Here is a 27,797-nt window from a genome sequence, read left to right on the forward strand (position 1 = left end):
TGGACCATTGTGAGAAGAAAGGCTGAAAATTTAACTGGAAGTGTACGGGATTTGGGGAAATGTCCTCGCATGGATCGAAGACTTTCTCCATGACCGCAAGCCGTGTATGGTGATTAATGGCACGAAATCATCATGTGTACCCGTTACAAGCGGGGTACCACAGGGCAGTGTATTGGGTCCGCCGTTATTTGTTTGCTTCATAAATGATATGCGCGACGCTGTACATTCCCCCATACAAATGTTTGCGGACGACGCCAAGTTATTTTGGGAAATTAAGAACCAAGCAGACTGTGAAGAGCTGCAGAAGGATCTCTGTGAGTTTCAAGAATGGTCAAATAAATGGCTGCTAAGATTCAATGTCACGAAGTGTAAGAGGCTGCACCTGGGACGTACCAACGGTAAGGAAGCGTATTATATGTCCCAACGGGACGAAGAAACTTCATTTACAGAGAATGAATATGAAAAGGACCTGGGTGTACTGACAATGAGCTGAAATTCTCGGGCCATTGCGAGAAGAAGGTAAATCTGGCAACTAAATTATTAGGTCTTATAAAAAGGTCGTTCAGAGATCTAGCCGTTACGTTCCTCGTAACGATCTTCAAGAGTGAAGTGCTTCCCCTGTCTGGAGAACTGTAACCCCGTCTGGTCCCCGAGGTATGCTAGGGACTGTCAGTTAATTGAAAATGTCTGCACTACGGCATCTCAGCTACCCTGAGAGATTAGAGCGCCTGAAATTGCCTCACTTATACTACAGTACAGACGGGCAAGGAAAGACCTAATTGAGGTGTATAGTGCCCTTACCTGGAGCTTGGGGACGCTCGCCCCACAAGGGGTCACAGCTCAAGGTTGAAGAAGCTGCAAGCCCAGAAAACTGTGAGGGGTAACCTTTTTCGGAGTAAGAATTGTGAATTCTTGGAATAATCTGCCAGAGAGGGTTGTGACGGCACCGAGTGTGAGCTCTTACAAGACCATACTTCACAAGCACTGGAGCAGGTTCAGATACATTCAGGAGCCAGTGCATGCCCAGTACTTGCCAACAGTGCGCAACAGAGACGTGACCGATCGCCCAAGCGGCTAATGAGCCGAGCAGTGGCGAAGAGGATAAAAGTAAAAGTAAGGCAACGAAATTAGTAGGTCTTATAAGAAGGTCGTTTAGATATCTGGGTGGTCCGTCGCTCGTCACTGTCTTCGAAGTGTATAAACATCTCAGGGGGCACTACTTGATCGAAAGTGACCCCACAGCTCGAGGTTGAAGAAGCCATAGGTCCAGAAAACTGTCAGGACAAACTTTTTCGGAGAGAGGGTCGTGAACTCTTGGAGCAATCTACCGGAGAGCGTTGTGACGGTACTGAGTGTGAGCTCATTCAAGACCAAACTTGACCAACACTGGAGCAAATTCCAATACATTCAGGAGCCAATGCATGCCCAGTATTTGCCAACAGTGTGTATCATAGATGTGACCGACCGCCCAAGTTGCTAACGAGCCGATCAGTGGCGAAGAGGATAAAAGTAAAAATAATACTTAAACTAACCCCCTAGGTAATGTTAGTGTTTAATCATCAGTTGAAATAGTCCGTGTGGGGGTTGATCTTCACGTGATCTATCTTGGGCTATCCATTGCTATATCCACGTACTGCATAAATAACTATAGTATATCATTCTTTAAGAGCTCGTGTTATTCTCACCAACTGTGTATTTTATTTCCGAGATTGAAAATAAAATAATATTCCTGTAATATTGAATTTTATAAAGGAATAAATCGAATAAGATTTTTTTCAATTGATTCGATTCACTTCCTATCTCGCTATCTTTCTATCTATCTCATATTTTTCCCTGAATCTCCTACCCACAACAAGTTATATTGAAATGGTATAATGTTGAGATTGTGACGAATGTGATGAGGTCATGTTCCCCATGAACTGTGTACTGTACTGTGATTGAAGGTTATGTTTCCCCCTCACCTGTGTACTGTGATTGGAGGTCATGTTTTCCCCTCACCTGTGTACTGTGCTGTGATTGGAGGTTGTTTCCCCCTCACCTGTGTACTGTGATTGGAGGTCATGTTTCCTCCTCACCTGTGTACTATTCTGTGATTGGAGGTCATGTTTCCCCCTCACCTGTGTACTATTCTATGATTGGAGGTCATGTTTCCTCCTCACCTGTGTACTATTCTGTGATTGGAGGTCATGTTTACCCCTCACCTGTGTACTATTCTGTGATTGGAGGTCATGTTTTCCCCTCACCTGTGTACTGTGCTGTGATTGGAGGTTGTTTCCCCCTCACCTGTGTACTGTGCTGTGATTGGAGGTTGTTTCCCCCTCACCTGTGTACTGTGATTGGAGGTCATGTTTCCTCCTCACCTGTGTACTATTCTGTGATTGGAGGTCATGTTTACCCCTCACCTGTGTACTATTCTGTGATTGGAGGTCATGTTTCCCCTCACCTGTGTACTGTGATTGGTAAGAACAATCTCTGATCGCTGGTGATGGCAAGGAACCAATCTTATTTTAGAATTCCGGGGAACAAACAATACTTGAGCAGCATGGTTATATTATATGAGTCAGTACATTTACTAAATAGACTATTTTATAAGAGGAATGAATATTGTTTTGTGTTCGGAGTCGTTTTTTTTTTTAGTTATGAATAATAGGTGTATAATTGTTAGTAGACTTATTTGGTATCCATCAAATGACAAGATATAGCGATTGTTTGTAATGATTTGATTATCTATCCAGATTATTGTAGTTAAAATGAAGAAGTCTAACAAAATGGTGGTTTTGATAACTGGTTCATTATATTTGGAGGTTAAAAATAATCTCCCACAGCAATACTTTAGTTTCCCAGAAAACAGAAAAATATTTGTAAATCCGAAGCTGGTAACTATTTGGATCCAAGTTAGTTTCCAAGTAGGAATTTTCAGACAATGAATCTTATATTTTAATTTCCTTTCCAACGTGCTTTTCTAATTTAACTACAAAATTATACAATAGCATTATAAGGCCACCCCACTGCAATAAAAAATTTACAAATCATCGTATGTGAACGCCATTGTTGAAGAAGATGCGAGAGAGAGATTCTGGCATGTTCTAGATCGGCGGAGAGGTGTCTGGTGCGTGGGCTGGCGTGGGGCTCTCAGTATAATAGTGACCCCCGGTACACCCGGCTCAGTATGTCATACTTCCACGGTTCACGAAGTAACGCTAAACCAGACAGGACTGAAGGCTTTGGTGGTGAAGGTATACCTGCCTTCGGTGACACCAGGTCTAAGCTGTCTTGTGACAAACCTGACTTTAGTGAGAGATTCAGAAACTTTTCCCCAAGTGCGAGAAAATCTGGGGATGAAATATTGAGAGATCTTAAGGAACAACTGAGGAGAGAGGGTGATATGTTCTTCAGTAATTCATCGCCAGACTGGGGATTTAGTCCGAAATCTATGTTTTCAAAGGTGAGTTAAATAAGATATTGATTTGAATTTGTATTTTTCTCCTTCCCAGTGTATGGTTTAAGTTATAATACCGAGATAACGTCACACAAAGGTGATCCAGGAATGTGATAATTGCACCTGCCGTCTGTGTGTATGTGTGTGGGGGGGAGGGGGGGCGTGGCGTTATTCCATGATCCCTGTACTAACAAACTTTCTTCCCATACCATAATAATACAGAAATAAAATCAGCATACACCAAATGAATGGTAAATGTCGGTAGAATCGAAGTTAACAAAGTTAAAGTATTTTATAATGAAGCAGGTTTTAGTTTTCAGGATTTCGACCCCCAAAAAAAAAAGAAAAAAGAAAAATACATTATTCTTTAGTTTATCATCCATACATGAAAAAGTGTTCTTGGTCACTACAGTTTGCTATAAGATTGTCTTTATTTGTATAGACAGTAAATATACAAACACTGGTAAACAGTAAGTATGTAAATGATGCCGTAATGTGGGATACTATTATACACCCACCATACTGTATGTAACTTCGTACACATTATAGTACATCAGTATACAGCATACATTATAATCAGTATACAGTGCAGTATGTATCGACATAATACTGCGGCAGGGACATGATAGCATACCTTGAGGAGGAGAAAGTTAATGTGGGTGTGTGTGTATGTTGGAGTCAGGAATGTGCGGGCCCCTCCCCACACCGCCCTGACAGGAAGTTAATGATGAATCTGCAACGTGGAGTGTCCTTCGTCTGGCCCTGCTACAATCTCCACGCTACACCCACCCACCTACACTTTCTTAACTGTGTATGGAGTTGTTATTGAGATGGTGCCAAGAAAAATAATAATGATTATTATTATTGTTATTATTATTATTATTATTATTATTATTATTATTATTATTTAGTCGATCTAATGGGCGGTGGAGATATAATTAGTATGTGATATGAGTTATAATGAGAAGGCTAATACTACTGCCATTACTATTATTATTACTACCACCTCTTTAACTACTACAAAAAACCATACTACTACTACATATTATGCTTCTCTTGTAATTACTACTACTACTGTATAACTATTGCTACTTTTGTAGCGGCTGTTTCTAGTATTACTTGATATTACTACCACCGGTACCATTATTGAAACTGCTGCAGCATTTACTACAAAGTTACTACTGCCGTCAATACTACTACTATATTAGTACAGCCACAACCACCACTGCAATTAGCACAAGTACTACTTCTACTACCACTATTACCAATAGTACTACTAAAATTACTACTACTAATAATGTTTCGGAGATTATTTGAATAATTTACCAATTAAGAAATAGATGATAAGTTGAGAAGGATAGAGAGGTCTGAAGGGTTTGACAGTATACAATATAGATGAAACTGGGTAGGTGTGGTGTGGCAGTGTGTAGCCAGACGGTGCCCTGGTGCCACGCTGGTGCCACCTCCCGGACCGCGATCAATACCCGACCTCAACTGCCTCCCAACTACACACGCATTTGCTGCCACACACACACACACACACACGACGTCTGTTGCTTTTTTGCCAGTGACCGTCGTATACACACTTGCTTTTACTTTACACACATCTAAAGGTATTCGCTTCCACTCGCCATCTCAAGTCATTTGCTGTTATGTGAATCCCACATACGGTATCACGTGACATACGACCCTTACTTTTTGACTGACAGAAACCTCACGCGTATTGTCACACCGGGTTTCTTACATCGACAATCACATGACAACTGTCGGTTTAAGAAATGTAGTGATCCCGAAGTTATATATCTCATGCAAATTTGTCACATTCAATCTCAGCTCAAGGTTGAGGAGTGGGGGAGGGGTTAACTTGTTAGGGAGAGGGTGGGGGTCACTTTTAGGGAATCCTGGAAAAAAATCACAGGAAAACTTAACCTAACCTAATCTATTTTATTACTTTAATTATTAATAAAATGTGAATTTTTTCTTTGATTTTTTTTCCTGTTTCTAAGTTTATTTCCGTTCATCACTTTGAGGGCCTTGTTCCAACTGTGGATACTCCTGGGCTGAGGCTGTGTATCAGGAGGCGAATAAACCCAGCTAACATCCTATGAGGACGCTGGTTGATGTTTAGTGAGGCTGAATCTTTGTCATGTTAAATTGTACTGTGACATGTGGTTTTGTAGTGAGTAGGATTATTATTATTATTTGCTTATATTTGTAACGGGTTACGGGCACTATGCTGTTTCGCGTATCTGTATGTCTTAGCCACAGTGACTGTGTGCTGTTTGGTGTGGCCATTTCAAGGTTAAACATAAAATAAAGACTGAGGTTACACTGTGGCTTGACCTTACAAATGAAGGGAAAAAATCGTCGGGAAAAAGTGTCACACTCCATGTCAAGCCTAACCTACACCTCAAGCTTATTTAAAATTAAAAAAAATGTTTTCGTCTTTTATTTTGGCTATAATTTGTTTTATTATCTGTGACTTTAATAGCAAAAAAATGTTTTTTTCTGCAACTTTTTTTTCCTGTGATTTCTTTCGGACACGGAGGAGTGGCGATGACTGTGGTACGAGGTGATGGTAGGCGTGAGCCAAAGCCTCGACAATTTGGCCTGACCTTTGAGCTAATGTGACGCCCATTACCTCAAGTTTAAACGTTGCTGACGTCACCCCTATGTAGAGGTGTACTCTGGGGAAGCTAGTTCAGGGTCTGTATGCACCTCCCCCGTTACGGCGTTCGTACAGCTTATTATGTTAGGATTTTTTTTTTAGCGAAGCAGATTAAATGATTCAATTTAAATTCAACAAAATCCATATATATATATATATATATATATATATATATATATATATATATATATATATATATATATATATATATATATATATATATGTGCTGATAACCACAAGGAAAAAGAAAGCACGAAGTTCCCAAGCGCTTTCGTGTAATTCACATCTTCAGGGGTGAGTGATTTTATCAAGATTTATCTTATCCACGTTTTCATTGTGGATCTACATGAAATATATATATATATATATATATATATATATATATATATATATATATATATATATATATATATATATATATATATATATATATATATTTTTTTACGTACGTAGACATGTATATTTACGTTTGAGAATCAGTTAGTTTATTCACCTTATTTGGTAAAGCATAGTAATAACTTAACAACCAACAACATTTACTTGAATCAGTAAGTTTTATTTTTTCATAACATGTAAGGCGAAAGCAACAGGTTGACCCTAAGACAAATGTTATTATTTGCAAATTCAGAAAACAGCCCAGAGAAATCATATACGTAAAAGTGTTATAAACAAATATATATAATAATTATATGTCTGAGATAACTTATGCAAATTAGTCACATTAATCAGAGGAGCAACAGCGAACAAAACCATATAAGAGAAAATAGACATCCAATAGAATATACGGAGGAGTGAGAAAGCGCGATTTACAGCGGCTATATATAGAAGGTTAACGTCGGGGCGCACCTTGTGAGGAGAGACTGGACTCAAGACAGCAAATTGTGTGTTGCCGCCGCCTCCACCCACGGCGTCAGCTGTGGCTGGGGGTCCCTGGCCTCGTCTGGCTGGCGTCTCAGGCTACCCTTACCCTAATATATAATTATCAACACGCACACACCCTCGTATCCCAGGATCAATGCATACACTTGTCCTGCTATAAGGAGTCCGTCCCATTAAGATTACTTGCAGTAGCTCGTAGCAGTTACAAGCGTAGTGAGTGAAGAGAACGTAAAGCATTCCTACCAAACTGTCTGTTGTTATTATTAATCGTTCTGCTGTATGTCTTTACTTCAACATTTTTATTTCCTCAAAGGTGTTAATCTAATCAATACCACCAAGATAAATTTGTCGTTTAATAAATGCCCCGTTACTGAACACATGTTCTTGTCACCGTATTTTTATTCTAGTTAAGAAATTTTTTAATTGGAATTACTGAACGGACATTGATAGCACTTTACTTCATACAAATAATTTTCAAAGCATTTTACTGAAGATCATTATTTAATTGCTACACACACACATTTGTGATTTGGAATAATGATTGTGATCCATTTTGACATTAATAATAACAGCTACAGTATTTTGAAAAAGTAGTAGAGTATTGATATTGCTGACGAAGATTATAATCTTTGGTTGCATATTTCAGCTTAATCTGAACTTTTTAGCAGTTATGTGTTGCTAGAAGCTAAGCTCGGGGATACGGGGATATACAGGTATATCATAGTTTTTTAGAAGTTATCTAGTGTTTGAACTGACATAGTGTACAGTACTGCAGACCTTGGATGTTAAAGCTCAGAAATACACGTTAAGAATATTTGACAACCTTAAATGTTGTAGGATCTTAATAACAAAGAAATTCTAAATTTTTCAAAGTTGTATGAATGTAAGTGTTCAATGTGTCCCACAACATCTAAACAATTATTAATAATTTGAACTGTTACCTACAGAACACATAATTTGTACTACTAAGAATCTTTTGTGGACACTCTGTATGAAATGACAGTTCAAATATCATGCCACAAGCTGAGAAACAAGACGTGACAGTTCACTGTTAATAATTGTTGGAGTGTTTGTTGGCCACAGCCGAGCTCTTACAGTCGCACAAGGTTAACAACACTCGCACGTACCCACAGCACTCTCTGCTCAGGGTATGATGGGTAGAAAACAAAAACTACAGTATTATAACAGTTTAGTTGTGTTAATTTACATCTTACAGTTTAAGGAATTTTATTGTTTTAAAATGCATGACTTCGCTCAAATCACCGATGCTGACGTGTGTAAAAGAAATATACTTCTGGTGTATTACCCAATGTGCTGACTGACATATGAGTCTTCTAAAACAATACAACACCTGTGATATAGTTGCCACCTCTATAATTTTTCAGCATATAAAATAAAAAAAATCTGCGAGAAGTGTCTGGATTGCGGCAGGAAACGGTACAGTACAGCATATAACTTTCAAGTGGTCACATCTTCATAGTGCGAGTCATAATTTGAATTTATGGAAAAAAAGGTAATTGTCTTGATGCTAATGAGATGTTAAAGATCACTTAAGTATGAATTTAAGGCTCTTACTTTCAACCCTAATGAGCAATAAGATATTTGTATGACAATCGCTGACATTTCACGGAGTATTTTATATATTTTGTCAACTTCCTGTCACTTAGCACCGAGTGAGATGGTTTCTTACAACGAATACTATGTAAAATACACAAAACAATTATTAGGAGGGAGATAGGAAGAAACTGGTTCACAAATAGGGTGGTGGACGAGTGGAACAAGCTTAGCAACTTTGTAGTAAGTGCTGGAACTCTGGAAAGTTTCCAAAGGAGGCTAGATGATTCATGGATAATAGAGAGTGGTAGTAACTCGACAGGAGCTGCCATGCACAGGCCAACCGGCCTATTGCAGACTCCTTATTTTCTTATGTTCTTATGTTCTTGGCATTTGTTATCTCAGTATCTGTACGTATTTCTGTGCGTCAACAACTAAGGTCTTTCAGTATGTTTATTTGTGCAATTCGTACACTAATGAACATACAGTATTATGAAGAAAAAATAAATATGCATTTTCCTGATATCTTTCCCGAAATGACATTGTATTAAGTGAGGATACCCGGGTCGCTTGCCGCATCGCTGACAAAAGTTTGTATTTATTTATTCTTTTTTTGGGGGTTGCTGAACTTTTGCAAAATCACTAACCCGTTATATTCTTTTCCGTTGTATTATTCGTTAATGTTGTTTATGGGTGTTAGTGCTATCAGGTTACGAACGGTGTCACATAATGAGAGTCGAAAAAGGGAAAGAAAGGAAGTGTTTTGCGTTGGAATCACCACTGATACACACACAAGCCTAAGCCTAATTACGTAACGTGAAAGATTGAGAATTATGACTTCGTTTTCAAAATATGCAACAAAAAAATCTCACTTATGTGTAAACCTAACTCAAGTTTAACTACTCCACCTTTACTCAGTCAAATCTGAACCTAATCCATGGCAAGATAACCTGACCTAATATATCTCCCCAAGTCTTTTTTTTTTCTTTAGTACAGTATATTCGCCTCTTCTTTCTTTCTGCCTTTCTTCGTCTCCTCTTGGTGGTTATGAACAAGGCAAGACAACCAGCGCGGCGCCCTAACTCCCAACCTGTGTTTACATTGACGATATTTCCGTCCCATAATGTTTTGGCTCTCCGATCCCCCTCGCTGCCACCCCTCGTCTCGAATTCACGATAATTGAAGAAGCATATATAGATAGCTATCAGATTAATTTCACCCCTATGATCGAGAAATAGTTCAGGATAGAGGAGAGAGTACTATGAAATAAGGTGGTGTAGGTTGGCTGGACTGTGGTATGGTATGGTAGCCACTCGAACCATTCATGGGAAGGCGCCAAAATTTCAACTGTCAACACACTAGTTCAAGGACCTTCTTCGCTCAGTATATTGAGGCCGAGGAACTTACACTTTACAGTAGGTTTCAAGATATCAAGAGAAACTAATTGCTGACATATTCTATCATTTCGTCAACTGGTCTCTACTTCTAGTAAAATACACATACAGAACATAAACAAGAGGTTGGAGTAAGGAGATAGGATATGATACCCAAGGAAGAGTTATTTTGGTGTGTTGCAGGAGTGGCGGGTCAGCCAAGCATGCCGTGATGCTCTGACTTTCACTGAGCACTATGTTGTGTATTTCATGGCCACTGCATCGAGGATAATGTTGCAACACTGACAATACGATATGCACTGTGAACTGTCTGGCTCGTAGGAGTAATGCAGTTTAGTCTGTAAATTATTATTATTTTTATTATTATTAGTAGTAGTAGTAGTAGTATTTAAGGATATCTTTAGAACTTTTCGTCTTCATTTTGATTATTTACAAATTTGTATACAATTGATATAAATATTTATACCATAACTGGTTACAAATGATATAGTATTGTGATGATGCACCGTACGGGTTATCAACTAAATTTACTGTAGTCACTGATAGATATTTTTATGATTTTTGTTTTTAGCTTGTTTTTTTCGGCTAGCATTGTAAATATTTTCGATGGAAAGAGGAAGGCAAAAAACTAAAGACTCGGGTGTGACTGACAACATTCCATTGACATAATATTGCAACCCTTCCTCAATTAGCTTTGTGTAGCTTTATCCTGCTCCTACACACACACACACTTAGTAAAATATGGACATCATGCACTGTACGTGAAGAGTTTTCTCTCTCTATCTCTCTGGTGACGCTGGGGATGAAACTTGTTAGGAACAATGTTAAATCGTTAGCAATTTATAAAGACGGATGGTGGTGGAAATAACGGTAGATTGTGATTGTAGTGGTGGCGCTTGGTAGTGACATGAAGATGGTAGTTGTGGCGACATGTAGGGATAATAACTGTGGTGGGAGGTGGTGGTAATGGTGCCAGTGATGGTTGGTTATCGTGGCAGATAGTGGTGGTGCTGGTGGTAGCAGGTGTGGTCTGCCAGAGCGAAGGTGGCGTGACGTGACTACCCCCCCCCCCTCACCCCCAACCGTCACCCCAAGGACCATCTTCCCCCTCCCTCCTCCACTACCCCCACCATCCCACTACCTCCCACTTGTCTGAGACGTCTCTATTTTTTCTCTCAATGATGAACTAGGTTGTTTTTGCCTGTTCTTTAAGAATTGTCTTACCAACTTGATTGTGACCTATTTCAGAGAAGTTAAGAGTTGGTTTAAAACACAGTTTAATAAGTTTAGTTATACTGTACTCTTGCATAGGACATAATGTTTTAATTAAAATAAGCGAAGAATAAGTTCCCCCGCACACACACACACACACGAAATATATACAGACACACTGTATGCTAGGATTTATATGCATGTGTGTCTTCTGTGCACATATTACTTGGGTCATGTAAGGATCAGTTTGATGTCTTCATGGGTGGTGGTTGCTATGATTTTTGTATGTACAGTATAACTGGCCATAATCACCTCTCTCACACTCTCTCTCTTACATATATAAGCAAATTTTTCCAAGAAGTAACAATGAGAATAGCTCTTAAGCCTAATGTGTGTTTGCCTCTAAGATTACAGTGTGTTTAAAACGTTTCACGAAGCATCTACCAATTTATGGCATAATATTCAGAACAGGTAGTTCATAGAAAACCAGAGTTACACCATAAATAAAAGTTTAGAATTCCAGGGCGGTGGTGCAAACGTGGCTAAATTGGTCCCATGATGCAGCGGTGGATAGGTAGGAGGGCCAGCCAAACAGCGTGCTTCATTTCTAGTTTAAATTCCCGTTTAAATTGTTTAATCGCTTGTTAATAGAAGTAGATTTTGAGGATTCCTTCTCACATGATGTTCGTGGGTGTAATAAGCACGCATGATTATGCTTAAGGCTCCTAGATTTACTTAAATTTGGGAATTTTCTGGTGAGTTCTGGAGGAGGTTTGCGTCATCAAGAGGGGGAAGAAGGGCGGGGGAAGATGTGGCCTCCCTTCAGTCGTGATCTGGTGGTGCCCGTGCCAACCAACACCCCTCGTACTCACTGAGGGGAATACACCAGCAGGCTATACAATTAGTAATATCCCCTTCCCTCGTCTGTCATTTGGAGTGAGAACCGTATGACGGCAAAAACTCGTACGACACAACGACCAGAGTACGACACTTGGCGAGCAAGAGTACGATACTTCAGTAAACTATAATAATACGATACTTACCGTTGATTAGTTTTTTGTGTGTTACCAGACGTTTCCTTGAAAAGAAAGGTGGAAAATAGTATGAAGAAAAAAACCTGCTTCTATTTTACATGTGAATTTTGAAATACAGGTTAAATAGTTTGAAAACTGCTTATATCGAAAAAAATAAGGTATTTTACCAGTGTGCAGCTTTGGTGATAAATATGGACTGCGAGAACTTTTTTTCCAAATTTTGTACATAGATAATAAGCTTCACACTAGAAAATTAAAAATACTCTAGAGTATTTATTATATGTGTGAATGACTGAGTATTTTTCAGTCAGATGCTGAGTGACATTGATAGTTTGTCTTAATTAAAGCATCATCATTTATCACCGGGAAAGTGAATGATTCCATAAGGCAAGTTACCAGTACATTGATACCGTACATTAAGTACGGTGGTGGAGTATGTACCTGGACTGACATGGTGCTCGGGACATGCACATATACTGTACTGTTTTGTGCGCTGATAGATAACGTTCGAGAGTTTTCACCGCTTAAGGCAGTTAGCATATATTTCTGTCACTGCAACTATTAATCTTGCACAAACCACAAGTTGTTTCTTTCTTAGTTTTAATTACGCCACTTTACAGTTCTTATTGCTGTTGATCTCAAGAAGAGTTACTGATTTTCTTGAGTGTGCATGCATTTGTCGACCTATGAAGGTATTTCATTCGATTATTATCAAGAATAGTAATGAGCTCCCCCGGCGGCGGCCACCAAACATAGTGCTCACACTAGTGCACCACCGAGCTCTGCCAAGTGATCTCCACTTATCCAACCTCTTATTATACCATATTTATATAACGAGAGATAATTCATGCTAATCCGCTTTCATGAATGTTTTTTTATATAAAATAAAATACTGACAAGTACATATTCCCAAAATGGTTATGATCGAGGAACCTCTTGCACGAGATGCCTTTTGGGGCCCATCTGACCCTGAGGGCGAGAGAACGTCATACGACCTTATGTTTCTAGAATGGCATCTAAATATTGAGGTCAGGTCCTTCCCGTGCTCGGGAGGAGAGTGAGTGAGCGGGCACGACCCACCCTCGGGCCGCCTGCCAAGCTACCTACCAGGTACCCGCCTCCCGCTTCTAGAACAACCCACACCGTCGACACTCTCCCCTCGCCCAGCCGACACGCACACATCCGTGAAATATTGTTAACCGTGCTTAATACGCACCCAGTGTTGGAGTAGGCGAACCTGGTAAACCCCTAAAGGGATAAGAAGTTGTAGGTACGGAAGAATTGGTACATATTATGCATCATACAAGGGATGTTTATCTAAGAGGGCGAGTGTGTCTCTTGAGACAATTGTGTTAAGTGTTCATCAGTAGTTTGGCTTTGGGAACATAAAGTAAATGCATATAATTATGACTGGTATTTGCTGGCGGCGGTGTTAATTACCTTCCACTGTCGAAAGTTTATGAAAATTTTAGCTTCTCACAAACAAATGAACGGAAAGAAATTACAAGCCAGTATCCTTGTCAGAATTATTTTTTTTTGAAGGAACTGAAGTTACTGTAACGTGAGGTGTATCTTATAACAAAGATTAATAACAACGTAGTAGGCTGATATCATAGAGTAAAATATATGGTGTAATTAGTATTTTATATTGACATTTAACAACGAATCTTAAGACAAAATTAATGACTGTGGGACGTGCCAGTGTTGTTATTGTATGTTAGTATGTAATTATTGTCGTGTCCGTTAAGTATCAACCGTTTTTCTCTGATTACTGTTCTTCCATACTTGGTGTAACGTACCAAGGAATAAAGGCAGAGTTCGATTTTGAATTTGATGGTACGTACCTATCAGCGTAGTCATGTACTGTATGTGTGGTACCTATCAGTGTAGTCATGTATGTGTGGTACCTATCAGCGTAGTCATGTTTTTGTGATTCCTATCAGTGTAGTCATGTGTGTGGTACCTATCAGTGTAGTCATTTACGTGTGGTACCTATCAGTGTAATAATAATATTAATAATAATTAACGGTTTATTGAAAAAATTCTGCAGCCCGAAGGCTGAAAATATACATTGGACATAAATGACTTATTACATACATTGGTGGTTTAACAAAAGCCTTCATTAGAGAAAGGTAAAGGAACATACAGTGAACATACAGATTAATGTAGGTGTTGAACAGCAAACTCGTAGTGTAGTAACTCCCTCCCAGATGGTGTTAGGAGGAACTCACGCGGCGTAGTAGTTCCCTCAGATGGTGTTATGAGAGACCTGGCGTGGTGTAGTAATTCCCTCGCAGATGGTGTTATGAGGGGCCTCACGTGGTGAGTAATTCCCTCACAGATGGTGTTATGAGGGACCTCACGTGGTGTAGTAATTACCTCACAGATGGTGTTATGAAGGACCTCACGTGGTGTAGTAATTACCTCACAGATGGTATTATGAGGGGCCTCACGTGGTGTAGTAACTCCCTCACAGAATGGTGTTATGAGGGGCATCACGTGGTGTAGCAATTCCCTCACAGATGGTGTTATGAGGGGCCTGACGTGGTGTAGTAACTCCCTCACAGATGGTGTTATGAGGGACTTCACGTGGTGTAGTAATTCCCTCACAGATGGTGTGATGAGGGACTTGACGTGGTGTAGTAATTCCCTCACATATGGTGTTATGAGGGACATGTGGTGTAGTAATTCCCTCACAGATGGTGTTATATGAGTGAGGTTTGGTCTTAGGCCTTCCTATCGTAGACGGATTGCTGGTTGTTGTTGGGTCTCACGGGCCGTTATCACTGGGTACCTGGGACCTCACTGTGTGAAGGTTAACTTGGGTAGGACTGTTACTGTTGAGTTGTTCTCACTGACTTAAGCACTGTTCACCTCTGTTTAACACTGGTTCCGTTCCTTTCCTAAATGAAATTGTAACTTCTGGCGAGAACTTGTTGATATTCCGGTGGGGAGGAGGGTTCAGGGGAGGGGGTTGGTATGGGCCAACTTAACAGTTGACCTGGCTGCTCCAAGAGGAGCGCCAGGTACGTCTTGACCCTTCGGTGGTCAAGGATGTAGTGTAGTCATTTACGTGTGGTACCTATCAGTGTAATCATGTTTGTGGTATCTCCGTGTAGAGGGATGTTCATGTGGTACCTATCAGTGTAGTCAAGATCGTGTGGTATCTACCAGTGTAGTCACATTTGTGGTACCTATCATTGTAGTCATGGTCGTGTTGCAACTATCAGTGTGGTACCTATCAGTGTAGTCATGTTTGTGTGGTACCTATCAGTGTAGAGTTGTTTGTGAGGTACCTATCAGTGCAGTCATGGTCGTGTGGCAACTATCAGTGTAGTCATGGTCGTGTAGTGCCTATCAGTGTAGTCATGGTCGTGTGGTGCCGATCAATGCACTTACAGTATGTTTGTGTAATACCAATCGGTGTAGTCATGTTTGTATGGTACCTATCAGTGTAGTCATATTTGTGTGGTAACTATCAGTGTAGTCATGTTTGTGTGGTAACTGTCAGTATAGTCCAATTTCTTGCTCGTGTCAGTGTTTTCTTTCACAATCGTAGCGAACACACAGTCAAGGGAATCCTACATACGATCTAAAGTTGATGTGTTAGGCTGAAAATTTTTAAGTTTCTGCTTTGACATTTCGACACATGAGGCTTCTTGGTGGGATGTGGGTTTTCCCGTGCTAGTCCGGTGAAGGTGTCGAGTTGGCTCATTCAGTACAGGCTCCAGTCGACGCAACTTTCCAGCCAAGTCGATGATGTCACTGTTTACAATACTTTTCCCGCCTCATGACAGCACCACAAAACCTGTCTAGACCTCTCAGCCTTGATAGTTATTTCATGCAAAGCTCAAGCGGAGAACAGATATACGCGCCTGTAAGTTTGGTGTATTTAGGTAATAGCTGGTACCGTGTGGTAATGTTGAAGGTGACAAGTCAAAACTGATGGATTCGTTATGCACCGGAGACGTTGGCCTAGATCGCCAATCGTTCTCAGTACTTGAGAGCGTTTAGTTTACTGAGCACAACATTTTCAGCCATTATATCTCCCTGGTTTATTTCATGATTTATATATTTATTTATTTTCCATTCTTGGGAAACATTCGTGATTAACTTATTTATATTTTGAAGGCATGTATCCATTTTTTTTCGGAATGTGAAAACTGTCATAATTTTTTAATCTTGCGGTGACGTCTGGTGACACACCTCGCCCTTCCTCCCCTTCACCTCACTACTCTACTGCTCCTGATCTTTACTCTGACAGCAGGTTGTTCAGTGCATGGGATAGTGTATAATAACGCTACGACAAAGGGCTGTGAATACGTCACTAAAAGTTGTGTGTGACTAATACACTGGAATATATATACATATGACAATATCCTGAAGCCAATCAGTATATCCCCGGGTTGAGCATAAGCAACTTGTGCACAAGGACAGCCACTTGCTCTAACGCTACGCTACCGCTATGTGGCCTTCACACATCGCCAAACCTCTCAAGCGAGCTCCAATCAAAAGATCGGTAGGTCATTCATGGCTGTCATAACCCATACAAAAAAAAAAATATATATATATATATATATGCAAGTAAATCACTGTAGGTGCGCGTGATCCAGGTATATGCTGATAACCACAAGGAAAGAGAAAACACGAAGTTCCCAAGCGCTTTCGTGTAATTCACATCTTCAAGGGTGAGTACAGACTAAGGAGAAATACTTGACAAGGCTAATATATACAGTAGAGGAGAGTGAGATCAAGTCCCTGGGGGACAGTAGGTGTCCACAATGTTCTGGTCATAAGGCAGTGACCCTTACTAATCTTCTTAATCAAAAAATTGACCATGCCATCATCTCTAAGCACAGCAGCTGTCCGTAGTCAGGTCATAGGGTAAGATGACACAACCTTCTCACCTGGTTACAAATCTTCTTAATCAAAAAATTATCCAGTTTGTACATACCATTACTCAAATTCATGTTGACAGATTCGGTATGTTTAATGAGACTGGATTCTATAATGTTCCTACTGACAATTGAATTACAAGGCAATATTGAGGAGGCATTATCCCAGTCAGTGCAATGTTTATTATCTCTCATATGAATGAACAGAGCATTGGATTCCTGGCCTGTCCTAGCACTATATTTATGCTGTTAAAGTCTAGTTTTAAGATCCTTACCCGTCTGGCCCAAGTAGAACATATTAGGAGTAATGATAAGTAGGAATCTTAAGCCAAGTAAACAATGTGTGTTTGCTCGAAACAGCTAATAACGTACTTGGGTTCATACAAAGGAGTGTTAGTTACAAGACTAGCGAGGTCATCTTAAAACTATATCTTGCTGTTATGAGACCCCACTTGGATTACGCAGTTCAATTCTGGTCACCGTATTACAGAATGGATATAGAATCCTTGGAAAGAATTCAGAGGAGAATGACAAGACTAATTCCGGGCATTAGGAACCTTGAGTACAGAGACAGGTTAAAGCCTCTTAATTTACACTCCCTCGAGAGACGTAGAGTGAGGGGCGATATGATCGAGGAGTATAAATGGAAGTCAGGGCTGAACAAAGGGGACATTACAAAGGTACTCAAACTATCCAACCAGGAGGGAACTTGTGACAATGGTTTTAAATTAGACAAATTTAGATTTAGGCGCGAAATAGGTAAACATTGGTTTGGAAATAGAGTAGTGGATGAGTGGAACAAGTTACCAGATATCATCATTAACTCGAATACGCTGGATAGCTTCAAACAGAGGTTGGATGGATATATGAGCAATAGTTGTTGGGTGTAAATGGGACTGCCCAGTATGGGCCAATAGGCCCGCTGCAGTTTTCTCCATTCTTATTTTCAAGGAACCTTGTAAATGCAGCCGCCTGCATTGTTGGGGGAGTTCTTAATTAATTTACATTTGTTTTACATTGCATGAGTTTTTAAATGTCACATTAACGTTCCAGGTTTTCAGTTGTATAGGAATATGAGAATTTTTTTTGTTAAATGGTAATACTAAGAGATTCTTATTGTCATGGGTTGGCTTTGGATCAGTTCTTTAAAAAAAATTCTTAGTGATGTTAAGGCATTTGTCTATAAAAGACCTAGAGTACTTAAGGTTCAAGTCAATATTATAGATATATTTATATTCCTCATCAATGAATTCCGGACTGCATATTCTTCGAGCACGTAAAAACATTGATGAAAATACTGACTGTTTGACTATTATGGTGGACAGAATAATAATGGATGTATGAACACACATTAGTAGGTTTCCTATAAATACTGAACTGAAAGGTGTTACCTATTCTGTGGATCAGAACAGTCTAGGAATGGTAATTTGCAGTCATTCTCTAATTCCACAGTGAATTTGATCGAGGGGGCCTTGTCAATTAGTATTACTCCTTAGTCTGTACTCATCCCTGGAGATGTGAATTACACGAAAGCGCTTGGGAACTTCGTGTTTTCTTGTTTCCTTGTGGTTATCAGCATATACTTGGATCACGCACACCTACAGTGAATTACTTGCACACACACACACACATATATATATATATATATATATATATATATATATATATATATATATATATATATATATATATATATATATATATATATATATATATATATATATATATATATATATATGCAAGTAATCTAATATTAATAAATTACTCTTGTTGATCCATTCGTATTTTTGAAGTGTTTATACTTAAACATATGTTACTGCTCCATCCCAGCAAGTTTAATAATTGAGTGTTAAGAAATTAATAGATTTATATTGTGGATGTTTAGTGTGGGAGATACACGTGCTCGGGCGTATTTGGCCAATCATATCTGCTCTCAATTGACGTTCCCTCAGAAGCAAGAGCAAATCTATTATATAATATATAAATATATTTCTTTGTTTCTTTGGCAAACGCAGTATCTTGTCCTTGCCAGATTTCTATTTCTCTTTGATTCAGTCGAGAATTTACTGGACACAACGATATGTGTACAATGTGGTAAATGCGCCTGCATTCTAGCTTTTTTTGTGAAAAATTTAGAAATACCATTTTTTTTATTAGTGCTCAGAATGTAGGCTACCCTTTGTAAATAAATGGAATCCGCGTGTATTAGTTTATATACTGTAGTCTGTATTTCATATAGGGTGGCTGGGTGTGCTTGGTGAAGGAGGGCGGGAGGTGCTTGGTGAGGATGGGCGGGAAGTGCTTGGTGAGGAAGGGCGGGATGTTCTTGGTAAGGAGGGGCGGGAGGTGCTTGGTGAGGAGGGGCAGGAAGTGCTTGGTGAGGATGTGGAGGAGGGGCGGAGGTGCTTGGTGAGGATGGGCGGATGTGCTTGTTAAGAAGGACAGGAGGTGTTTGGTGAGGGGGAGGTGCTTGGTGAGGATGGGCAAAGTGCTTGGTGAGGAGGGCAGGATGTTCTTAGTGAGGAGGGGCAGGAGGTGCTTGGTGAGGAGGGGCGGGATGTGCTTGGTGAGGATGGGCAGGATGCTTGTTAAGAAGGGCAGGAGGTGTTTGGTGAGGGCAGGAGGTGCTTGGTGAGGAGGGGTGGGAGGTGCTGGGTGAGGGATAAGCCAGCCGTTGCTTCCACCATCCCAGGTTTCTACATTTCCTCCCCCTCCCTCCACCCCCACAGCCCCTTTGTCTCCCCTCCTTGTTTACCCCTACTCCCCTTAACACTCATGATGATTCGTCATGTCCCATCCCTTTCCTTGACGCCTGTGGGACCCTCCCCTACCACACCTGTACTACCTCCTCCTCCTTCACCACACTGTAATACCCTCCTCCTCCACCACACCTGTACTACCCTCCCCTCCTTCACACACACCTGTACCCTCCTCCCTCCCCTCACCACACCTGTACTACCCTCCTCCTGTGTACTACCTCTCCCACCCTCCCTCCTCCCCTCACCACACCTGTACTACCCTCCTCCCTCCTCCCTCCCTCACCACACCTGTACTACCCTCCTCCCTCCCTCACCACACCTGTACTACCCTCCTCCCTCCCTCACCACACCTGTACTACCCTCCTCCCTCCCTCACCACACCTGATACGAGCTCTCCTGGGTATCAAATTTAGTATAGTATTTAATTTATGGCGTACATTAATAATACATTGTTACCTTGGGTTTAGGTATTTACTTATTATTGCCTCTAAATCTTCCCTCACATTGTCCTGACACTTGACTCCTCCTTCATGAAAAACTAACTGGTACTTATTACCAAGTCTGGAAGAACCAATTTAGGCTTGAGGTGGTTTTATATTATCCGGAAATTCTCTTATTGTTGTACTGAGACGGATACTTGATTATTGAGACGGATACTTGATTATTGAGACGGATACTTGATTATTGAGACGGATACTTGATTATTGAGACGGATACTTCATTATTGAGATGGATACTTCATTATTGAGACGGATACTTCATTATTGAGAAGGGTACTTTATTATTGAGACGGATACTTCATTACTGACTAGTTTCAGGATATTGTGTACCATAATCCCGTATCATGAGTGTTACTGCTGATGACTGTACAATGTTACTCACACCGACAAGTTCCTCATTTTAACTCTTGTTTCTTCCTCAGGCCGAAGACGGCGAAGACTTTGCACGACGAGGTATGGATGACTTGAGGGGCCGACACGCTATGTTCCGCATGCCAACCTGGATGTCTGAAGACGAGGACGTAAGCAACTTGGCAACACGCATGTCCCACGCGCCACACTTCGCCACTATGGGTCGCCGCGGCGGCCCATGGCGCGAGAGACGCAGTTCTGGGGGGTCAGCCATGAGTGCCACCTCCGAGGACGACTCTTGTGACGCTGCCGCCACCGACAAGTCGTCTCAGTGTTCGGGCGGGTCGACTGATAACCCGAGTCAGGAGATACCCATCCGGCTTGAGGCGCCCGCACCGCCATCCTCCACACAGCATCACCAGCAGGAGCAACAACAGCAGCAGCAGGAAAATGAACCTGTAGCGCCGCTCGCCTCTAGAATTGGAGGAGTGAGAAAGAATACTCAGTACCCAGTGCGCACCACATCCGCCGTGGACGCAAGTGACCATTCTGACGACGTACCGCGTACAACACGCTGCGCGTCTGCGCCCCCAGAGATGGCTGACCAGGCTGTACCACAAGATTCTCAGACCCCACCAACACAACAGCGCTTCGTGTCGAAGATCAGTATAACGCCACAAGCGCCTCAGACTCCAGGTTCCCCACAGACAAAGGCCGCACCGTTTTCTCCTCTGCCAGCCAAGTTCAACACGGTGCCCAAACCCTTTGTTCCTGTCGGCAAACAACAACAAGAGACGCAGCAACAGCCACAGTTCGTTGAGCAGCAGCAGCAACAGCAACCAATGTCAGAGCAGCAATGGCAGTACCAACAGCAACAGATGCCGGACTCACAGTGGCAATACCAGCATCCTCAGCAACAGTACCAACAACAGCCCCACCACCAACAGGATCCACAACAGTACCAGCAGTATACCTACCAGCAGCAACAGCCTCCACCTCAGCCACAGCAGCCCACCAGGCAGGGGGGGCAGCGACCCAGTGTCGTCCGCAACATTCCCATCTTCGTTGAGGGCCGAGATGGTCCCATAGTAAACGAGGAGACGAGTAACCAACAGAAACCTCCACCTCAGTGGGGACAATCCAGGCAGCAACAGCCACAGCAGCAGCCGCCACAACAGCAGCAGCCACAGCAACAGTACCAGCCGCAACAACAGTACCAGCCGCAACAACAGCAGCCACAGCAGCAGCCACAGCAGCACCAACAACAGAAGCAACAGAAAATGTTCAGACCACACCCTCACTCTCAGACACAAGCTCCTCCACAGCCTGAACCTATACCTCAACCTGTGCCCATGCCTATGCCCATGCCCATGCCCCAGTCACAGCCACAACCACAACTTCAGGAACATACAGAGCCACAACCTCAGCCCAAGGCTCCGTCCCCCACCAAGGATCCTCGCCTTGCGCAAATCGAGGCCATCCGGGCGTCAGTTGAGGAATTCCGAAGTAAAGTTGACGTCTTCACAGGGACTAAGAACCGAGAGTTCCTCTACTTGGACGAGATGCTGACACGTGCGTTGCTGAAACTGGATAACATCGACCCAGATGGCCGCGACGATGTGCGAATGGCCCGCAGAGCAGTCATTAAAGATATCAACGCCTCTATATCTTTATTAGAAGCCAAAGCCAGCGAAACAGAAACGAAATTGAAGGCCCAGGAACCTGTTGCTGAGACGATGGACACAGAGGCCAGGCAACAACAGGAAGCTGCCGCCGAACAGCCGACGGAAGCTGGTACTCAACAACCCGTGCAGGAAGCGGCCAAACAGGAGCAACCTTCAGAACCTGGCGCAGGGAGCGCCGCGCCTCCCGTAGTGTCCTCTGCCTCAGCGGGAAATATCGACAAAAAGAGTGATTCAGCTTCTGGTGAAAAGATGGAGACGGAGCCACAGGAAGGAACAGCTACCTCAACCGCAAGCCAACCAGAAGGTGGTGAGGTTGTGACCGGTACATAAGACTGTCAGGGTCGTGCTACCTGATGTGTGGTGGCTGTATACAATGTGTGTGTGTGATATGTAAATATATATATGTGTGAGTGTACAACACTAATATATACATTGCTCTAAATAAATGAAAAGTTTTAAGAAATGTTGTGTTGGTTTTTCCTGTGACCAGCTAATGTTACGTACATTGCATCATGCACTATATATATATATATATATATATATATATATATATATATATATATATATATATATATATATATATATATATATATATATATCAAGAACAGTAAACAGCACCATAGTTACACAGTTGGCGGCACAAGACATTGGTACATACGTAGATAACTGGAAGGTTTGTGGGAAATGCCTGCCTGTAACGGAGCGGTTGGCACTGTGCCGGTAGGGCCAGCTAGGCTAGGCAAGTTCCGCGGCACAGTTATTTTGGCACCTTGATAGCTGCTGCTGCTCCCAGGAACTGGTGTGTGAGAAGTAGAGGAGGAGGGGAGGAACTTGGCACACACTCGTACACACTTATCACTAACAAGTGTACCTTTGTTGATACTATTACAAGTGGCACTACACATTCAAGAAGTATAAGTGGGGTTTTGATCTTTGAATTGGCACTCATAGGCACCAACTTCCGGTTACTGGTGGCACCTGGCACCAACGTCAAGCTCTGTTGGCACGTGCTCAAATATCTTACTTCTGACCATATTGAATATGAGAATATTTTTTTTTTAATTTTCATCGTGCTTGTAAATCTTTTTGGCGCCATAAACTTCACATTATCAAGTTACTTCACTGATGCTTGATCTGCATGAAGGTAGAACTGTGCTAATATATGTGCCAGCAGGATGTTGGACACACACACACACACACACACACACGTGTACACACATAATGTTGCTTCTACCTCTTGAACACCTACCTACACACACACACACACACACAAGGTTAAGACTGAACACACCAAGTAGGATTTTCTGTGTTCAAGATGGCCTCGTCTCATACCTAAGAGTTACGAGCACAAAACACTTCATAACAAGACTACTTGTCTTATGATAATGATCTTAACACTAATCGTTCTGTACTAGTTAGTGTTACAGTGTTCCATACAACCTGGAATTACTACAAATGCTCACGTACTGCATTAAGTGTGTGTATGTGTGTGTGCGTGTGTAAAATTACCTTTGTATTATTGGTGAACTGGATATAGTATTCCTATTATGTGATGAGAATGAATTATTGGATTTATATGTAAATAAATACAGAATATAACAGTATAATCTGGTTATGCAAATTAGCCGTGATTAAAACAGCGGTAACCATATATCAATTGCTTATTTTCTCTTCATTACAATGTTTACAGTATATAATGATATGTACGTACAGTATATGACTGAGACCTTATCTCCTTATGTAAAGCTTATTTTGTATTTAATAAGTATGGATCTCGCTGCTACTCGTATTAAGCTGACGTTATTAAAGACGAGACAAGAGTCGGTATATACTGTAAAGGTTTCAGCAGTTATCTGGAGTAACAACTTGTAAATAGGAAAGATTATTTTGTGTAAACTTGACCTTCATGTTGAGGGTGACATATATATCGATAGATGTTGGAGTTGACTATGCAATGTTTCTTCTGAATGTGATATATTATGTACATGTCAGTGACGTATGAGATAGTTGCCTTTTTTTAAGTTATAACGTTTAATAATTTCTTTATTTTTACATTTGCTTAAAGTCAAGAGGCTGTTAAATATAGGTTGTATCATGGTGAATATTTAACTTTTTTTTTTCACGAGCTTTAAAATAACAAGGAATTCTCACTTGTTGTTAGCTACAGTCATGACACAAGCCGCCTGTCTTACCCAAACTAGTGACTGGTCAGTGTTTGTTTATCATATGATGGAAGAAAACGTCCCCCAGAAGCAGAGGGGCTACTATTAAAATTTGATAGGCGGTGTTTATGCTATTATTTCTCCATTTTGTAAATAGAAAAAAAGTGTCTATATAAATCCATATTTCTAGATAACTGTGTGCATGATGGTGTGTGATTTGTAGGTGAGAGTAAATAATGACACTTTTTTATGTAAATATGTTGAAAGATAGTCTTAGGTTCATCCTGGAATATACAAGATAGATGATATAATAATCTCGATGTAAAAGATCTATTAGGAACTATTTGTGTATTGATGTGTAAATAATTGATCACGGAAGGCACACTTTAATTTATTTACTGTGTTGTGTGAGGAGGAGAATGAGGATTAAACAATAAGGTCGGGCAAGTGTAAGAAATTTATGTTCCCGGAGTCACAAGAAAGTGATAATTATCCCAGATACAAGATTTATGGTATACCAGAACGTGAACCTTGGTTCATAAAGATTCCCTTGGTAATGTTTTTTTTTTGTGTGTGTGTGTTTAATCCCCGTAGTGATGATGTAAGATAAACACAGACACGCATCTCACTAACTCACTTAACATGTCATATCAGGGGTTCAAAGTTAGCACCAAGATGTCGTTTTTAAACCTTCTGTGTGTGTGTGTGTGTCTATGTTATAAAGATGTTTATTGTGTTATATCAGAGTTGATACCCTAAATTATGGTATGGTACTGAAATTTCGAGTGTAAACAATGAATACCTCATACATATACTGTACTGTATATACACATAGGGGCTCTAAAACAATAGTGTGCCATCTTTGTTCCCCTGACATGATCTCGTACAAGCTAAGACACAAGAGAGAGAGTAACCGAAGTAGCGTTGAAATATATTCTCGTTATCCTTAAGTTAAAGATGAAGAGAAGTGATGGAAGAGTCTTTGAGAATCAGGGTACATGAAACAGCCTTTACAGGAGTACAGTCGCCTTCACTTATACCTGGTACAGTGGCTGGTGCATTTTGTGAGATGTGGCAACTATGTGGAATGCTTATCTAGCATCCTTAGTCTGGCTACTATTGCGAGGTTCCTTAGGGCCATTGAGGGAGTTTTAATATGATGTAAACAAACACATCTCACAAAACGAGCCAACCACTGTATCAGGTATAAGTGCAGGCGACTTTACCTTATATTCAACTACTGGTAGACATTCTTTTTCTCTGTGTTACCATAGTGTACAGGGTATCTCATACAGGTGATGCATCCCAATAAAATCAGTCACCATATGAATGAATGATTTGGCCAAAATGCTACCGAAAACTGTGTACTACGAGTGTGGGTCTTGATGAAGGGTGATGTGACAGTACTGGGTGGTGAAGAGGCCCTTGGGTGGTGGTTGTGGTAATTACTGCGGCTACAACAACTATAGTAATTTTAAGGGCGTAGTGTATTTTAGACCACCTACCACCCATCAACTACTGGATATTAAGAGAAATACTGTATGTCTCTCCCTTGGTACACGAACACGTTCCAGTGGGCTGTTGAGCTGGGCTGAGGACGTGGTGAGGAGCTTGTCCAAGTACCGGGATGTCCTGTACTGACCTCCCTGATACTGGGGTATCCTGTACTGACGTTCCTGGTGCTGGGGTATCCTGTACAGACCTCCCTGGTACTGGGGTGTCCTGTACAGACCTCCCTGGTGTTGGGGGGGGGGGGTCCTGTACTGACCTTCCTGGTACTGGGGTGTCCTGTACTGACCTCCCTTATACTGAGGTGTCCTGTACTGACCTTCCTGGTACTGGGGTATCCTGTAATTCATCCATGGTGATACAGAAATGATGTGGAATTGATGTTTACGTTTCATGTGATAGACGACGTGCCAAAGATGATGTGTGTGTGTGTGTGTGCATAATATATATTCAGATATATATATAATGTGAACAGTCCATAAGACAAGTATTAGCACATTTTTTTTGGATGTATTCATTTCTATTGTGAATTTTTGTTGTTGTTCTCTCTGTAAACATACCACTCGAAGATATAAATATATATTTCTCCTACCTATATGTGTGTTTGTTCTTTATTTATATATAAATGCTGTACATCCTCCCTGTGAAATCTTACACATTAATGTACCCAAAATATTATCTCTATAGAAGTTATTGGTATTTATATCTATATATCTTTTTTTTTATCTGTGCTGGTACAGAAATTATAAAACCAAGAGATTGGAGATACAGTGCAGTACAGAAATTCACAAATAGTAATAAATAAGATGATGTTTGTAAGATAAAAGTTATAATTAAACATGATATTATAGAGTTTTGTTATATTCTCAGAACTTCCCTCCTTCCTTCCTTTCGTCCCTCCCTCGCTACCTCCTTCCTTCACTCCTACACTCCCTTCTACCACCTTATCTCCCTTCCTAACATCCTTCCCAACCCCTTTATTCCCTCTCTACCTCCTTCTCTCCCTTCCTAACATCCCTCCCAACCCCCTTCTTCCTACTCTCTCTTTACCTCCCTTTCAACGTCTTTCCTTCCCTACCCCCTTACTCCGTCCCTACCACCTTCTCTCCCTACCTCCTTTCCTCCATCACTCCCTTGTACTCTCTTCCGCTCTCCTCCCTACCCCCTTACTCCCTCCCAACCTCCTTCTCTCCCTACCCCTTTACTCCCTCCCAACCTCCTTCTCTCCCTACCCATTTACTCCCTCCCAACCTCCTCTCCCTACCCCCTTACTCCTTCCCTCTCTCCCTACCCCCTTACTCCTTCCCTCTCTCCTTCCCTCCCTCCCTCAGCTCAATGAGTATGGCTTCGTTCGCTTCGTGGAATGATAAGCGCCGAGTACCTAGAAAGAGAGAGAGAAATGGTACCAAAAAGAGAGAGAGAGATATTACCACGAAAAAGAGATAGTATATAAAGCACTAAGAAAGAGAAAAATAGTAAGAAAATACAGAGACAGAGAGAAATTAAAATGAAAGAGAACGAGAAAAAAGGAAGTAAAGAGAGAGAGAGAGAGATACCTTTTCAGTACCCCCAACCAAAAAAAATATAAATAAACAAAAAGAATCCACTCAATAAAATAAACAGATAAAGAAACAAAGGAAGATAAAAAATAAGGAGAAAAAACAAGATAAAATATTTATACCATTTCACGAAAGTAAACAAAGAAATTACAAAACTAAACATAGAGAAACAAAACTTGAGAGAAATTATTACTATT

At 41.0% G+C, this 27,797-nt stretch overlaps 1 protein-coding gene across 7 annotated transcripts; it reads left to right on the forward strand.

The window, feature by feature from the left end:
* Nucleotides 1-3,113: 3,113 nt before the first annotated feature.
* Nucleotides 3,114-26,636, forward strand: LOC121872730 (BAG domain-containing protein Samui-like). 7 transcript variants are annotated; one of them, XM_042375750.1, is made up of 3 exons: nt 11,903-12,050; nt 16,448-16,699; nt 20,757-26,636. In XM_042375750.1, the coding sequence occupies exons 2-3, from the start codon at nt 16,646-16,648 to the stop codon at nt 22,698-22,700; spliced, it is 1,998 nt and encodes a 665-aa protein (XP_042231684.1). In that variant the 5' UTR covers nt 11,903-12,050; nt 16,448-16,645; the 3' UTR covers nt 22,701-26,636. The 7 variants fall into 7 exon arrangements, with proteins under 7 accessions (XP_042231680.1, XP_042231684.1, XP_042231683.1 ...); XM_042375749.1 differs by having other exon boundaries at nt 11,964-12,050; nt 16,445-16,699; XM_042375746.1 differs by lacking the exons at nt 11,903-12,050; nt 16,448-16,699 and adding an exon at nt 3,114-3,445.
* Nucleotides 26,637-27,797: the final 1,161 nt, after the last annotated feature.

The sequence above is a fragment of the Homarus americanus genome, unplaced genomic scaffold (genome assembly GCF_018991925.1).
Source record: "Homarus americanus isolate GMGI-L3 unplaced genomic scaffold, GMGI_Hamer_2.0 scaffold39155, whole genome shotgun sequence".
Taxonomy (NCBI): domain Eukaryota; kingdom Metazoa; phylum Arthropoda; class Malacostraca; order Decapoda; family Nephropidae; genus Homarus; species Homarus americanus.

Excerpts from the sequence above, each read along its gene's own strand:
- LOC121872730 (XM_042375746.1), top strand. The coding sequence starts at position 3,170 with ATGTCATACTTCCACGGTTCACGAAGTAACGCTAAACCAGACAGGACT. Across the intron at positions 3,446-20,756 it reads CGAAATCTATGTTTTCAAAG|GCCGAAGACGGCGAAGACTT; the intron begins GTGAGTTAAATA and ends TTTCTTCCTCAG.